The 14,831-nt window shown below is 49.7% G+C and overlaps 1 protein-coding gene across 3 annotated transcripts in view; it reads right to left on the bottom strand.

The window, feature by feature from the left end:
* Positions 1 to 3,972: 3,972 nt before the first annotated feature.
* Positions 3,973 to 14,831, bottom strand: part of EML2 (EMAP like 2) — a 36,507-nt gene continuing 25,648 nt past the window's right edge. For 2 of the 3 annotated variants that reach the window (XM_035117672.2, XM_060275478.1), the window contains exons 11-19: positions 14,219 to 14,344; positions 12,784 to 12,915; positions 11,828 to 11,895; positions 9,345 to 9,433; positions 7,576 to 7,673; positions 6,285 to 6,372; positions 5,971 to 6,066; positions 4,991 to 5,121; positions 3,975 to 4,135 (exon numbers count right to left, since the gene is read on the bottom strand). In XM_035117672.2, the coding sequence (XP_034973563.2) occupies positions 4,010 to 4,135; positions 4,991 to 5,121; positions 5,971 to 6,066; positions 6,285 to 6,372; positions 7,576 to 7,673; positions 9,345 to 9,433; positions 11,828 to 11,895; positions 12,784 to 12,915; positions 14,219 to 14,344 (954 nt within the window). In that variant the 3' untranslated portion in view covers positions 3,975 to 4,009. Of the gene's footprint in view, positions 4,136 to 4,990; positions 5,122 to 5,970; positions 6,067 to 6,284; positions 6,373 to 7,575; positions 7,674 to 9,344; positions 9,434 to 11,827; positions 11,896 to 12,783; positions 12,916 to 14,218; positions 14,345 to 14,831 lie in introns of all 3 variants that reach the window. The other variant, XM_035117671.2, reaches the window with a different exon arrangement.

Genomic DNA, 14,831 nt, shown 5'->3' with positions numbered 1-14,831 from the left:
ATCCTGAGTTCGAGCCTCTTCAAAGCCCATGACACCTTTGGTGAAGGCTGTTCTCCAATTGGAGCGCTCTCAGGCCAGTGTTTCCCAGTTGTCAGTGTTTATACTGTTTAAGGGGTGCAGGATAGGCAAAGTGTCTGGCTAAGATTGTTTCTACATGGGAGCTCTTAAGTGCTGTCAAATGATTGCTTTTCCATACCCAAGTGGAAGTCTTCCAAAAGCAACTACTATATTCCCAGCTTAAGAATGGAAAGCGCAATGCCGGTGGACAACAGAAGAGGCTTAAAGATGCTCTCAAGGCAAATCTAGGAAAAATATGTAGTATAAACACCGACATGACTAAACGATTAAACAACAACAAACACAGACAACTGGGAAACACTGGCCTGCGAGCGCTCCAGTTGGAGAACAGCCTTTACCAAAGGTGTCTTGGACAAAGTCCAAGTCAGGGCAAAAGGGAGAAATGAACCCACTGTGGAAGGACGTGTGGATTCAGAACTGGCCTCCACAGTCACCTACGGACACACCACTAAGACTGCATTCAATCTTACTTGGCCACGAGTGATCGCTGAGAGAGGAATTAAAACAGCAGCTCCACCTCTTCCTTGGTATGACCCCATGTCACCCAGAAATGCCCCACCCCATGGCCAAGGCCCCTCTCAGAATAGCTCCCCTTCAGCAGACGCCCTTTCCTACCTTGAATTAGTAGCTTCCTCTGGGCTGTTTCTGCCTCTTTAATAATGCTTCCTGTTCAGTCTGGTGGTAGCAAAAATCCTCAAATTTCCTGCCACTTAGTCAGCTCCTGTTCCTCACCAGAGCTTTAATTACTTTTTTCCTCTATTTTTTTTTTAAAAAAAATTGCAAAATAGCTTTGCTTCTCTCTCTGGTGTGTACCAGTTTCTCTAGACTTTGGATGGCTGTTTTATAGAACATAAGGATCAGCTCTCCGTGTTGAAAGGGAGAATGCTGCCAAAAAATTTAATTCTGCATGGGACGCTCCAAACCTGACAGTGAAGCCTAGATCTCGAACATCACATTTAACACCAAAATTCAAGTGCTTAACATTTGCGGGGGGGTGATCTCTTGATTATTTTGAAACTGGCAGAGCCTCAGCAGTCCCGAAATCTCGTAAGCCGTCAGCTCCAAGAATTGTATATTAACCAAATACTGTACGATAAAATCCTAAATATCATGATGTGTTGTCTGGCAAACATACCACCATGTAGCAAATACTTGGGTGCCAACTGCTAAAATCATCTAGGGACAACCTCCAGCATATTGCAATTGGGGGGAACAAACTGATTTCTAGAGAGAACGTTTGGAAGAACCTTTGTAACTAGAAATGTGGCGGATTTTTCCAGGGGGAAGGCAGTGGAAGCCCTGCTGCAGGAGACCTTTTAAGAGAACAGAGGAGAAAAATCCTGGCTGGCTTGATTTGGGTCAGGAGTGGGCAATGTCCATGGCTCTCCAAATATCGTTGGACCTCCAGGTACCCAGCCCCAGGCAGCCTATGCCAGGCATCCCCAAACTTCGGCCCTCCAGATGTTTTGGACTACAATTCCCATCTTCCCTGACCACTGGGTCCTGCTAGCTAGGGATCATGGAAGTTGTAGGCCAAAACATCTGGAGGGCTGAAGTTTGGGGGTGCCTGGCCTATGCAGTAGTTGGGAGAGGATGGAAGCTAGAAGTCCGGCAACACTGAGAAGCCACAGGTGCCCTTGCCCTGATTCAGGCACGGAGGAGAGGGCTATTGATAGCCTCGGAGGCAGCCATGCTTCCGAATGCAAGATGCTGGAAGCCACAGGAGGGGAGAGTGTTGCATCTTCTGCTCGGATCCTGCTTGCTGGTTTCCCATAATGGGCATCTGTGAGAACAGGATGCCGGACTAGATGGGCCATTGGGCCTGATCCAGCAGGTGCTCTTCTGATATTGACACGTTCCAATCCCAGGTGTCATTTTTTCAGCTGGAATTCTAGCTAGTTTCTGGTCTCATCTTTACAATCCCACAAAAAAGGGTCCCATGTCACCTGATTGCCAAATTACGTAATCCTAGATGAGCTCCCCCCCACCCTGCCGCTCTTTCTTCCCCGCCTGCTTTCTTAAATCCTCTCTGTGTGTTTTTTTGAGAGAGCAGCAAAGATGAGAAACTAATCCAGTAGCAGCAGCAGCAGCTGCAAATCAGGAGGAGGAGGAGTTGGCGAGTCCCGTCCCCCTCCCCCCCCCGCACACTGGGGCTCATCAGCCAGCAACGCAGGGGAGGGTGGGTGTTTGGCATTTCTATAAAAGGGCTTTCCAAAATCCTCTGGCCCAACCCCAGACGATGCTCAAGGGGCTTAGCTCTGGGACTGCTTCTGTTGCTCCGAGCAAAGAGGCCTCACGTTAAAAAGCCCCAAGCAGAGGGTGATGGAATCATAAAAGGGACACCCCGAGAGTCATCTAGCCCACCCCACCCCTCCCCCCGCAATGCAGGAATATGCAGCTGTCCCATCCGGCGATCCAACCTGCGCCATGCTGTAACTAGCTGAGCTACCCCAGGCTTCTTTTGCTCCGGGTAACATGACATTCACTGGGCAAACAATTCGCCACAAGCGCATTCGACCGCACACCTGACCTCGAAAAACGCTGCTTGTTTAGACTCACCCCGTGAGGTCTGTTTAAGGTTCAGGAGTTGCCCCTGACAATGACATTTACACACAGGAAGGCGTATGTGTGTGTGTGTGTGCGTTGTTAGGTTTTTTTTATTATTATGATGTCGTATTCTTATTAAACAGCTTTCTAAACTCTGCCACATTTTCTTTGGAAAATACAGAAGACAGACAGACAGACATGCTTTGCCCCCCCCTCCCCATCTTCCTGCTCCTCGGCGGGGCCTGAAATTGCCAAAAACGCATGCCCCCCATCCCCAAACCATCAATATGTCCAGTGCAAAATACCGCCAACCTGGGCTGAAAATGTGACTCAGTTGGGAGTTTTTTAAAAAGACGACTATATTGTCCCCATGCCCTCAGCTTTAGCTCCCCAGTAATCCTCTCTTTTCCTCTGATTCAGACAGCGACGTGTGATTCCTCTGCTCCCAATATTGCTATCCACCCTTCTCCAACCTGGTGCCCTCCGTCAGTTTAGGAATATACAATTTCCCACCATCCCCAGCCTGTTAGGGAAGCCTGGCCAAGTCCGATGCCATGGTGCGAAAGGGCAGCCGTCTTCATTCATGGCTGGATGCATAAAGTAGGGGGCAAAGCCCACTTTGCATGAAAACGGACTGGCAGGAAACCCAGGGCAGACAAGAGAAAGCCCTTCTCCGAAGTATCGATTCAGGGAATGTGATGCGGGGTGCAGGTGGCTTCAAAGGAAGATGAGACAAATTCATGGAGGGGGGGGGAAGGGGAGGGTGGTCAGAGAAGTGAAGAAAGGACTCTTGGTGCCCTCACTGAATGCCTCTTTGCAAAGCTCTGGGTGGGATAGGGAATGGGGGAGATTGGGGGAGCAGGAATCAAAAACCTTGATGGTCAAAGCAGGTCTCAAACTGCTTGACATCAATAGTGCAAACATCTGGGGAAGAGAGAGAAATCTGCGGGTGGCAGCTTCTCCCCCCGCAATCTCTTAAAGGAGAGGAGCAGGGGGTGCCTCTCAATTTGGGAAGAAGCCCCCCCTCCCTCGCCAACACTGTCACATTCTCAGCCTGTGCAACCTTCAGCCTTTAAATATAGATATATAGAGATAGATCTGGATATATATTATCATTATTCATATAGAGATGTCTGTAAAATATAGCTCCACTGTGCCCTCTTTAAATCTTCCTCTTTCCACAATTTCCCCCCCCCCCCACGCCTCTCAGCAATGATAGAGCCCCCTCCCCTCCCCAATCCACGAGGGACATACCGCTGTCACTCCCAACCTCAAAAAGTGTTTAATAGGATCCAACCCCAACCCCAACCCTACTCGTTGCCCCGTTCCCTCCCCCTGGGAGGGGAAAAGCCCAGCTTGCCCCCCGCCCTGTCTTGCCCTCCCCCTAGACGAGGCGCCACTGGAGGATGCTGGTGTCAGTCCCACCGGTGGAGAGCAGCAGGCTGTCGTCGTGGAGGAAGGCAATGTTGGTGACGTGGCTGCTGTGGCCGTTGTACGTGTGGCTGGGAGCCTGGAGCAAGAGAGGGGAAAGGGGTCTCAGCAGAGGGCAGGAGAAACCCCACACACAAAGGCTGACCGCCCCGCTTGTCAAAAGCCTTCCCGAAATCAAGACACACTATGTCCACAGCATTCCCCTAATCCACCAAGCTTGTAACTCTGAGGATGGCAAGTGGAGGGAGATTCCAAGACAAAGAAACATTTAAACATTTCAGCGTAATACAGTATAGTTTCTTCTTCCTCTGCAGAATATGGATAGGTGTCTTTTCAAAACGAGAGCAAGAGCATTGAGTGATACTGAGGACAATCTCATCCTATAAATGAGATCACCCAGCAAAAGCAAGCTCATACTTCTCCTCAAGTTTGCATACATACTTAAGGTACATATAGGCTTGCTTATAATTACATTTGGGGAATGATTCATGTTTTTATGTAGCTGCACGCTTTTCTATTTGCTGTGGGGTCCCATGATAACATTATAAAGCAGTTGTGCTCTGTGTTATAAATCAAGCCCTGCTAGGAGTTGTTTCTTTTTGTCCTCCTACGTATTTCTTATATTTAAAAAATTAGTGTGCTGAGAGCAAATTTTTATTCTGAAGGTATGGCCCAGAGAAATCTCTTAGAGAACCACTGGGCTAGGAAGGGGGGCAACCCAGAAACTCAGGCACTGCAGCAACTGGGGGGGAGAACAGGCTTGAGTGGCAGATGCCGCGAGCAACTCGGAAAGAGCCGAGCCGAGAGAGGTTGGTGGGGAAGTCTCAGGACGCTCCTTGCCCACCTTCAGGTTACTTAGAAGGAGAGCAGAAGGAAAGGATCTGGGCAAAACGAGAGGATAAGAAACCCTGGGGAGGTGGGGCTGGAGGCTCACCCGCGGCTGGCAGCAAGGGTAGGAAAACAAGTGCACTTTGCCGAAGTCGTCGGCAGACGCCAGGAGCTTCCCGTCGTGGGAGCGGCAGACGGCGTTGATGTCGGTGCCATCTGCACCCTCGGGCCAGATCCCTAACAGGGCAGAGAAAAAGTCAGAGGCGGAAATAACAGTAAAAATAATACAGCCATACCTTGGAAGTTGAATGGAATCCGTTCTGGAAGTCTGTTTGACTTCCAAAATGTTCAGAAACCAAATCGTGGCTTCCGATGGGCTGCAGGAAGCTCCTGCAGCCCATCAGAAGCCACAGAAGCCCCGTCAGATGTTCAGGTTCCAAAGAACGTCTGCAAACCAGAACACTCACAAAACGTCCGAGTCGCAAGGCATTCAACAAGCAAGGTACGGCTATAATAATTTTATTATTTGTACCCCACCCATTCAACTGGGTTGCCCCAGCCACTCTGGGCGGCTTCTAACATATATAGAAACGTAACAAAACATCAAACATTAAAAAGCTTCCCTATGCAGGGAAATAAACTGTACATCCCACCAACCCATCTCGTTTTTCTATTTTGTGCATCGTAACCTGCAATTCCCTCCGTTGCTTGCTGGACCAACCACCAGCATGGCCGAAAGAACTGGCAGGAGTGGGTGGGGTCTGTAAGGGGCATTTGCCATATCCTATTCTCCGTGGTTTATCGGTAACCAGCGGGATGCTTGCCAATGTTTTCACGGTTTGAAAATAAAAGAAAAGAAGAGGAAGTGGGGGGGGGGCCCTGACCACCACCCCTAGACTAGCCAGATGGGTGAGGTATAAATAATAATTATTATTGTTCTTATTATTTCTTCCATTTGTGCTTCTGGGCGGAGCCAAGGGCATCATCCTGTCTGAGGCGGTTAAAGGATGACGTGTGTGCCTCGGTTTTGGGAGACCCGCAGAGCCTTTCTTGCTCACACCACCCGCCCAGCCAGGAGACACTCACCAAAAACCCCAAAGCCCAGGACGCAGGTGGCTGTGGCCCAGTCCATGTTGCGGACGGCCTCGGCGCTGGTGATCTGGCGGCAGGTGGAGGGGTCCCCTGTGGGGAGGGAGCAGGAGGAGGAGGAAGAAGGAGACACAGGCAAGAGAATGTAAAGCACGTAATGCCAACAGGACCTGAGATGTTCCCTCTGCAGGGATCTCAGATTGCGGAAAAGGACTCTAAAGGAAAAGATCGTCTGATAAGGAGGACTCCTCCTAGTCCCTCTCCTAGCGCAAAGGTGGTACTAAGAAAAAGAACCCAAACTCTATACTCACAGTACAGGATTTCGTAATCGCCAGAATTGGTGACCAAACAGCTGCTGTCAAATGACCAGTCCAGATGGGTGATGAAACTGGAGTGGCCCTGGAGCAAAGGGGAGATTTTAGATTCACACACACACACACACACACACACCTGCAAGGGGAACACTTCCTGTTACACACATAACTTGCTTGATGCTCTACAACCCCTTAGAAACCACAGAATCGTTGACTTGGAAGGTACCTCAAGGATCATCTAGTCCAGCCCCCTGCAATGCAAGATTATGCAGTTGTCCCATAAAGGGATCGAACCTGCGACATTGGCGCTATCACCCCCATGCTCTAACCAACTTAGCCCATAGCGTTTTATTTCCGTTCAAGGCGAAGGACCCTGGCACTCATGGCCACCGTGTGCCCTGCTAATCTCCTCACTGCGCCCAAATGAGGTAGACACTCTGTGCATGGCCAGAGGCTCATGTTGTTCAGCATCTTCTGGGGCCAAGTCAAAAAAGGCCCAGGAAATCAGTCTGTTGTGGACAGCTGCACCTACCCAGAGGAGTGAAGCACCACAAACCCTTATCCGTTTTTTTTTAAAAGGATAATGTTGTTGTTTTTTTAAAAAAAGACACATACCCGGTCATTTATTTATGCATGCCTGGCTGGACCCCTATATCCGACAGAGCAGCTCCCTCTGCTGCCCACTTGCAATATTACAGTGTTTCGCTACCTTAATATGGCAGCCTTCGTCGACCTGGTGCCCTCGATATGCTTTGAACTACAATTCCCATCAGCACCGTCACTGGGGCTAATGAGAGCTGTGGTCCAAAACATATGGAGGGCACTAGGTTGGCGAAGACCACCTTACAAGGATGCAACAGGGGGTGCCTGAAACAGAAGATGCCCAGCACATCCGTAAATACTTCATAGCTGGACATCAGACCCAACTGCTCAAGTGGGGGCAATGCTAAGAAATCCCATTCAGCCATGTCGCCACAGGGACATTTCTGCTTCTGAAACTATATTTGGGTGTTTCTTTTGCCTTAAGTATTTGTCAGCTGCTTTGGAGAGCCTCTCTGGGCTAGAGAAAAGTGGGGTGCAAATATTCCACCCCCTGGAGACGCACCTCTTTACCCTGTTTTCAGCACTTGAGGTGTATATCTTTAGCACCTGCCTTGTTTTGTGATCGCAAGTTGCTTTTAAACGTGGCATTTTGGATGTTGTAACCTTTGGGTGAAAGGAAGTCAGGGGAGGAAGGGAATCTTTCTGGGAAGAATGCAATTCTGTCTTTGATTGTGCCTCCACTCACCGAACACTTGCCGACACGCCCATACTTCCTGCCACCCTCAGAAACCAGGTAGATGTAGACAAAGTTGTCATGGGAGCCCAGAGCCAGGTATTTGCCATCTGCAAAGCACAAAGGCAAGAGTCAGGGGACTGGAGGGGTGGGCAGACACTGGAAGGCAAAATGGGGGTCTTAATGCAGCTCAGAATTTTTAGTCTCCAGTGCACACTTAGAATCAGAGAGTTGTAGAGTTGGAAGGGACCCCGAGGGTCATCCAGTCCAACCCCCTGCAAAGCAGGAATCTCAGCTGAAGTATCCGTGACGGACAGCCATCCAACTTCTATTTAAAAACCTCCAAGGAAGGAGAGTCCACCACCTTCCGAAGGAGTCAGTTTCAATAGGCTTAGTTTTTTTGTAATATTTTAACCGTTTTCCACTGAAAAGGTCCCGGAGAATATTCCCAACCAGGCAAAAAGAATGAAAATCACATAAGCCTTGTTAAAAACAAATTGAACAGTGGAACAACATATCTCTGGGATTCAGTGTCCCTCCAAATCCCATTGCATTATAACTAGGGCTGCCTCTGAAGATTGTTCGGAAACTCCAGCTGGTGCAGAATTCAGCGGCCAGGTTGCAAGACAGTTTGAGCATTCAGTGGAACCTTGGTTTACGAACGCAATCCGTTCCACGAAGGCGTTCGTAAACGGAGGCATTTGCTCCCCAAAGGCATGCTTTTGCGTGTGCGCAAAGCATCGATAGAGCACTTCTGCGCATGCGCGATCTGCGCATCCACCGCAGCAGAACCCGGATGTAAACATTTCCAGGTCCGCAACGTTCGTAAACAGAGGCGTTCATAAACAGCGGTAGTTATAAACCGAGGTTCCACTGTATTACACCGGACCTGGTCTGACTACACCGGCTACCAATTAGCTTCTGGGCCCAATTCAAAGTGCTGGTTCTGACTTATAAAGCATCAAACGACTCGGGACCACAATACCTCAATGACCTCCTCTTTCCATATGAACCTACCCTGACCCTTAGATCACCTTCTGAGGCCCTCCTTGAGAGGGCCGGAGGGTGGCAAACAAGAACAGGGCCTTCTCTGCAGTGGCTCCCTGTTTGTGGAATGCTCTCCCCAGGGAAGTTTGCCTGGCGCCTTCATTATACACCTTTAGGCGCCAGACAAAAACATTCCTTTTTAACCAGGCCTTTGGTTGATCTGATTGACATCCTATGCCCTTTTAAAATGTGTTTTTTTGTTGGGGAGGGGCTATTGGGTTGTTTTTATTAGGTATTTTGTCATTTTATATCTTGATTTTATTCTGAGAACTGCCCTGAGACACCTGGGTATAGGGTGGTATATTAATAATAATAATAATAATAATAATAATAATAATAATAATAATAATATGTTGGGAATCGCAGGAGGGAGAGAGAGCAATTGCATTCATGTTCTGCTTGTGGGCTTCCCATAGACATTCAGCTGGTCACTTGGAGACAGGACACCCTCTCCCACTGGCCAACTATCTGAATATTTGGTCTAATCCAAAGCTCTTTACACTCCTTCCATCAAGAATGGAGGAACAAACCAAGAGGACAAGCCCTCCTATCTTAACAGCGAATGCTCTGCTTGCCTTTCCCAGGCAAAAAAAACCTACTTTCAGACATCACAATTCAACAACAACAGCAGCAGCAGCAGCAGCTAAACGCAATGACAAACAAACAGATCATGGTAGGATTCTGCCAAATCCACCCGTTGGCTCCTCCCTCCGTCCCGTCCCCCAATCTCCTACCTGGGGAGAAGCTGACCACAGAAATGGGCTCCCCTCCATCCGTGTGGATGGTCACCAGGTCTCGGGTCTCTGTGTCCAGCACCAGCCACCTGAATTGAAGCAGAGAGGGGAGGGGAAAGTTTTACAGGAGGCCAGAGCAGCCGAAGATGCCTGGATCAAAGCAGAGAACAGCGCCGCAAGCTGGATTTCTGCACCTTCCCTGCCTCCAGTATCTAAGTTGTGGGTCCAGAAGCTCTTCTCTTTCTCTCCCCCTTTCGTAGGATAGAGTGTGCCTTGGAGGTGCTAAGTTTCTTTGGCTGTGTAGTGGCAGGACAGGAGGGGAGGAAGAGACTCCCCAGAGGAAAATCAGATCTGCTGGACTGATTTTGGTGAAGGGCCAGAGCTCAGAGGGGGAGCACCTGCATTGCATGCAGAAGGACCCAGGTCTAATCTCTCGCTTGGCACGTTTGTTACATATCTCCAGCCGCCAGGAGAAAATGTTTCTCTTTAGGGCTTTTGGCTGGCTAACATTCTACGGCCTTTGAAATGTGCTTTGTTTTATTATGAATTTTGTGTTCTTGTTTTGTGTTTTTAATATTGCGAACCGCCCTGTGAACCTTGGATGAAGAATCTCCACAGGCACGTCCAACAGGTAGATCGTGATCTACCGGTAGATCACTGGACGTCTGTGGTAGATCACCGGCTCCCCCAAAGAAGCTCAACAACTTTGGCTCCCCTGAAAAAAGCTCAATTCTTTTGCCCTGCACCCCCCAAAACAGGGCTTTCCTTCTCCCTAAAAAAAGCTCATCAACAACTTTGACCTGAATGCCTAAAAAACGGGGCTTTCCTCCTCCCCCCAAAATCTCAACAACTTTGACCTGAACCCCCCCAAAAGGGGGTAGATCACTGCCAGTTTTTAACTCTGTAAGTAGATCACAGTCTCTTGGGAGTTGGCCAGCCCTGAAGAATGGAATGCAAATTTAAATCATCATCTCCATCTCCAGGCAGGGCCAGGAGACAGCCCTTGTCTGAAACCCTGGAGACATGCTGCCTGTCAGTGTAGACAGAACTGAGTGAGATGGACTGACTCATTTTAAGGCAGCTTCCTCTGTGTTCCAGTGGTGAGAGAAGTTGCCATTCGCAGAGGCCTGCGGGGGCAGTGAGAAAAGACACGGGGGCAGCATTGGCAGGGGGGCGGGAAACATAAAACCGATTCTGACCCCTTCCAAAAATACTTGTGCAGGTTGAGAGTTCATTGCCCACCTTAAGGAAATTGGCTTTGGGGGCGGGGGCAGGGGCGGGGTGGGATCCTGCTGTTCCACCTCTTCCAGCCAGTGTGGTGCAGTGGTTAGAGTGCGAGACTAGGACCTGGGGGAGACCAGGGTTTGAATCCCTACTTGGCCATGAAGCTCACCGAGTGACTGCCTTGGGGAAGAGAAGGACCACACACACCACCTTGATCTCCTTGGAGGAAAAGATGGGAGATAAATGGGATGAAAAAATACATCCCAAGAGGGTCACCCAGGCAAACAGTAGGGTACCACAACATCATCTCCAGCGCCTCCCCCCCCCACACACTTTGGATTGAGCATCCCTTCCCCGGCTGCCAAGGTGGCTCAACAGGTCTAGTTGGTTTGAGCATATCACACCGACCCTGGCCCAACTGCACTGGCTACCAATTAAGTTTCTGGCCCCAATTCAAAGTGCTGGTACTGAGCTATAAAGCCTTAAATGGCTCAGGACCACAACACCTCAAGGACCGCTTCTTTCCATATGAACTGTCCTGGACTCCTATGTGGCCCTTCTACTTTACGTGCCTCCTCCACTTGAGGTCCAGAGGGTGGCAAGACGAGAACAGGGCCTTTTCTGAAGTTTGCTTCCCGTTTGTGAAATGCTTTCCCCAGGGAGGTTCGCCTGGTGCCTTAAATTCTATACCTTTAGGCGCCAGGCGAAAATGTCCCTTTTCAACCAGGCCTTGGGCTGATTGGCATGGCGCTGTGGGTTAAACACCTTTCAACATGGGTGGCGCTGTGGGTTAAACCACAGAGCATAGGCCGGACTTGCCGATCAGAAGGTCGGCATTTCGAATCCCTGTGACAGGGTGAGCTGTTGCTCGGTCCCTGCTTCTGCCAACCTAGCAGTTCAAAAGCACGTCAAAGTGCAAGTAGATAAATAGGTACTGCTCTGGCGGGAAGGTAAACAGCGTTTCCGTGTGCTGCTCTGGTTCGCCAGAAGTGGCCGGAAGCTGTATGCCGGCTCCCTCGGCCAATAAAGTGAGATGAGCGCCACAACCCGAGTCGTCTGCAACTGGACCTAATGGTCAGGGGTCCCTTTACCTTTTCCTTTAACCTTTCAAAATGTGGATGGGGGGGAGTTACTGGGTTGTTCTTGTTTTCATTTTTATTATGTATTTTGTGTTTTTATATTGCGATTTTATTCTGTGAACCACCTTGAGACCCATGGGTCTAGGGCAGTTTGCAAATCTAATAAATAATAATAATTACCTGCCAGTTACGGTGCCCACCACTAACACCGAGCCGCTGGGATGGAATCCAGCCGAGCGAGCTGCATCCTGCAGGAGACAGAGAAAGGAAGTGCAATATGGGGTGTGTAGCACTAAGCATGGGAACTGTTTTATGGGAATCGGGGAGGGAGGGACCCCATGGAACTGCGTTGGCATCACCCAAATGACCTCCCTTGGGGTGCAAGCCTGGGCAGTGTGTCTGGAGGTCCTGGGCTGCCCAGACGACAAGACACGCCCCCCTCGGCCTCACTGCTGTGGTCCAAAGGAAAGCAGAGCAAGAAGTTTGGCATCAGCTTGGCTGCAGGAGTTGTCGGAAGGAGGCGTACTAGGTGCCATCCAGCCGTCTTAAGGACGCCACTCCAGAGTTCTGTAGGGTTTACTCCTGAGCCCTTTCTTCTCCTGAAGATATCCCACAAGGCAGAGGAGGTTTGGGGTCAGAGTTCTCCTAGAAGGGCTCCCCTTCCCAGGTGAGCGAGCCTCAATTGCCCCTCACTCAGAACCCTACCCGGAATGCCCGCCCGCCTAGGAACGGCTTAGGGAGCTGGGTATGTTTAGCCTGGAGAAGAGAAGGTTAAGGGGTGATATGATAGCCATGTTCAAATATATAAAAGCATGTCATATAGAGGAGGGAGAAAGGTTGTTTTCTGCTGCTCCAGAGAAGCGGACACGGAGCAATGGATTTAAACTACAAGAAAGAAGATTCCACCTAAACATTAGGTTCCCGACAGTAAGAGCTGTTTGGCAGTGGAATTTGCTACCTTCTTTGGAGGTCTATAAGCAGAGGCTTGACAGGCATATGTCAAGAATGCTTTGATGGTGTTTACTGCTCGGCAGGGGGTTGGACTGGATGGCCCTTGTGGTCTCTTCCAACTCTATGATTCTATGATTCCCCAACCCAGTCCTCGCCTCTGCCCCCCACCCGGCACAAGAACTCACCTCGATCCCCTTGCTCCACAGGGGCTGGTGGGTGGCCACGCTCCACAGGTGAACCTGCTTGTCTTGCCCGCAGGTCAGGAACTGGTCCAAAGCAGGGTGGGTGGCCAGGCCCCATAGTTCTTCTGTGTGTCCCTGGGGAAAAGGAAGAAAGACTACAGTCACCGGAACCACCCAAGTCTCCCACTGCAAGCAAAAATATCAAGGGGCCGGAGCGGCTCATCCTTTGAAGAAAGGCTGTAACATTTGGGACTTTTTTATAGTTTGGAGTAAGAGGCGACAAGATGTAAGTTCGTACAATTATTCACGGCATGGCGAAAGTGGAGAGAGAAAAGCTCTTCTCCCTCTCTCATCACCCTAAGACTAGTTGACGCTTGATGAAGCTGTTGAAGGATTCAGGGCAGATAAAAGAAAGCCCTTCACGCAGCGCATGGTTAGCTTATGCTTATGGTATTAGAGCAGGCATCCAGAAACTCGGCCCTCCAGATGTTTTGGGACTACAATTCCCATCATCCCTGACCACTGGTCATGTTAGCTAGGGATGATGGGAGTTGTAGTCCCAAAACAGCTGGAGGGCCGAGTTTGGGGACGCCTGTATTAGAGGTTACCGCCCACACACTTCGGCTGCGCTTTCTGCTTGCATGGTGGCACCTCAGTAAAACCACTTCTCACTGTTTATAGCAGAGTGTTTCCCCGGAGGCAGACGACAAGAACAGGAGTCATGGTCAAATTCCTCAGTCAAGAGCTTCTTTATTGCTTGGCGGGTTGCACAAGCATTTCTATTACAAATATATACAAACTCTTTACATGCTTTCTATATCTCCCCAGCAGGGTATAAACGCTGTGTGTGTGTGTGTGTGTGTGTGTGTGTGTGTGTGTGTGCTTTCCTCGTGCTGAAATTGCGGCCTGCAACTTCCTCCCTTTATTTGCACCTCCAGCTGACACCAATCAAGCCAAGAGTGCCACTCCCCCACAACAAAGAAAATTCTGGAACCCTCTTTAAAACTTAAAGGAGCTTTTATCTGTTTCTTAAATAATGTTTTCCTAACATATGGAACTCCCTGCCACAGGAGGCAGTGATGGCCACCAACTTAGATGGCTTTAAATGAAGATTAGATAAATTCCTGGAGGAGGAGAGGGGTATCGATGGCTACTAGCCATAACGAAGGCTCCGCTCTGCCTCCACAGCTGGAGGGAGCAACGCCAGTTGCTGAATAGCACAGCACAGGAGACCTGCTCTCGCACTCAGGTCCGGCTTGCGGGTTTCCCCTTGGGGCACCTGGTTGGCTACTATGAGAACAGGACGCTGGTTCAGAAGGGCCATTGGCCTGATCCAGCACAGTTCTTTTGGGGTCCTTATCAGTCACCCAGTGATCCCAGTTGCTGCAGCTCTTTGAATCCAGGCATAAGCATGCCCAGTAGCTGCCGTCCTCCTTACCTGAACTAGGAGGGAGAAGCCAGTTGCCAAGGATCCGTGGAGCACTGAGTTCCGGGTGGTGCCCACAAAGAGGGAGTCGCCCTTTCCCTCTGCAATGGTGCGTACTGGCCCAAATCCCTCAGGCACCTGCAGGGAGAGGGAAACACAGACCCCCCTCAGGGAGAGCAGACAATGCCCAGACAGGGCTAGCAGAGACGTGCATCCGAAACAGTTTGCTTTGCTTTTTAAATAGGTACTCGAAAAATGCAACGCTGAGGTTAAGCATGAGCAAATGAGCTTATTGAATGAATGCCTTTATTATAATTTTTTTAAAAAAGATTTGACCTATAGGCAGATCTGACCACTGTGACCCCTCTCTGTTCAGAGACAGTTCACTGCCAACTAGCAGGTACTAGAGGACGGGTTTTACAACAGAAGATAATATAATAAATTAATAATAATAATAATTTATTATTTGTACCCCGCCCATCCAGCTGGGTTTCCCCAGCCACTCTGAGCGGCTTCCAACAAAGATTACAATACATTAAAAGATGCCACCCTGCGCCATTTGTAAACCTCCCAAACCCGGCAGAGGGCCTTCTCGGCAGTGGCGCCCGCCCTGTGGAACGCCCTC

This window comes from Zootoca vivipara, chromosome 6, assembly GCF_963506605.1.
Source record: "Zootoca vivipara chromosome 6, rZooViv1.1, whole genome shotgun sequence".
NCBI lineage: Eukaryota > Metazoa > Chordata > Lepidosauria > Squamata > Lacertidae > Zootoca > Zootoca vivipara.
This window is presented reverse-complemented; position numbering and strand designations above follow the sequence as displayed.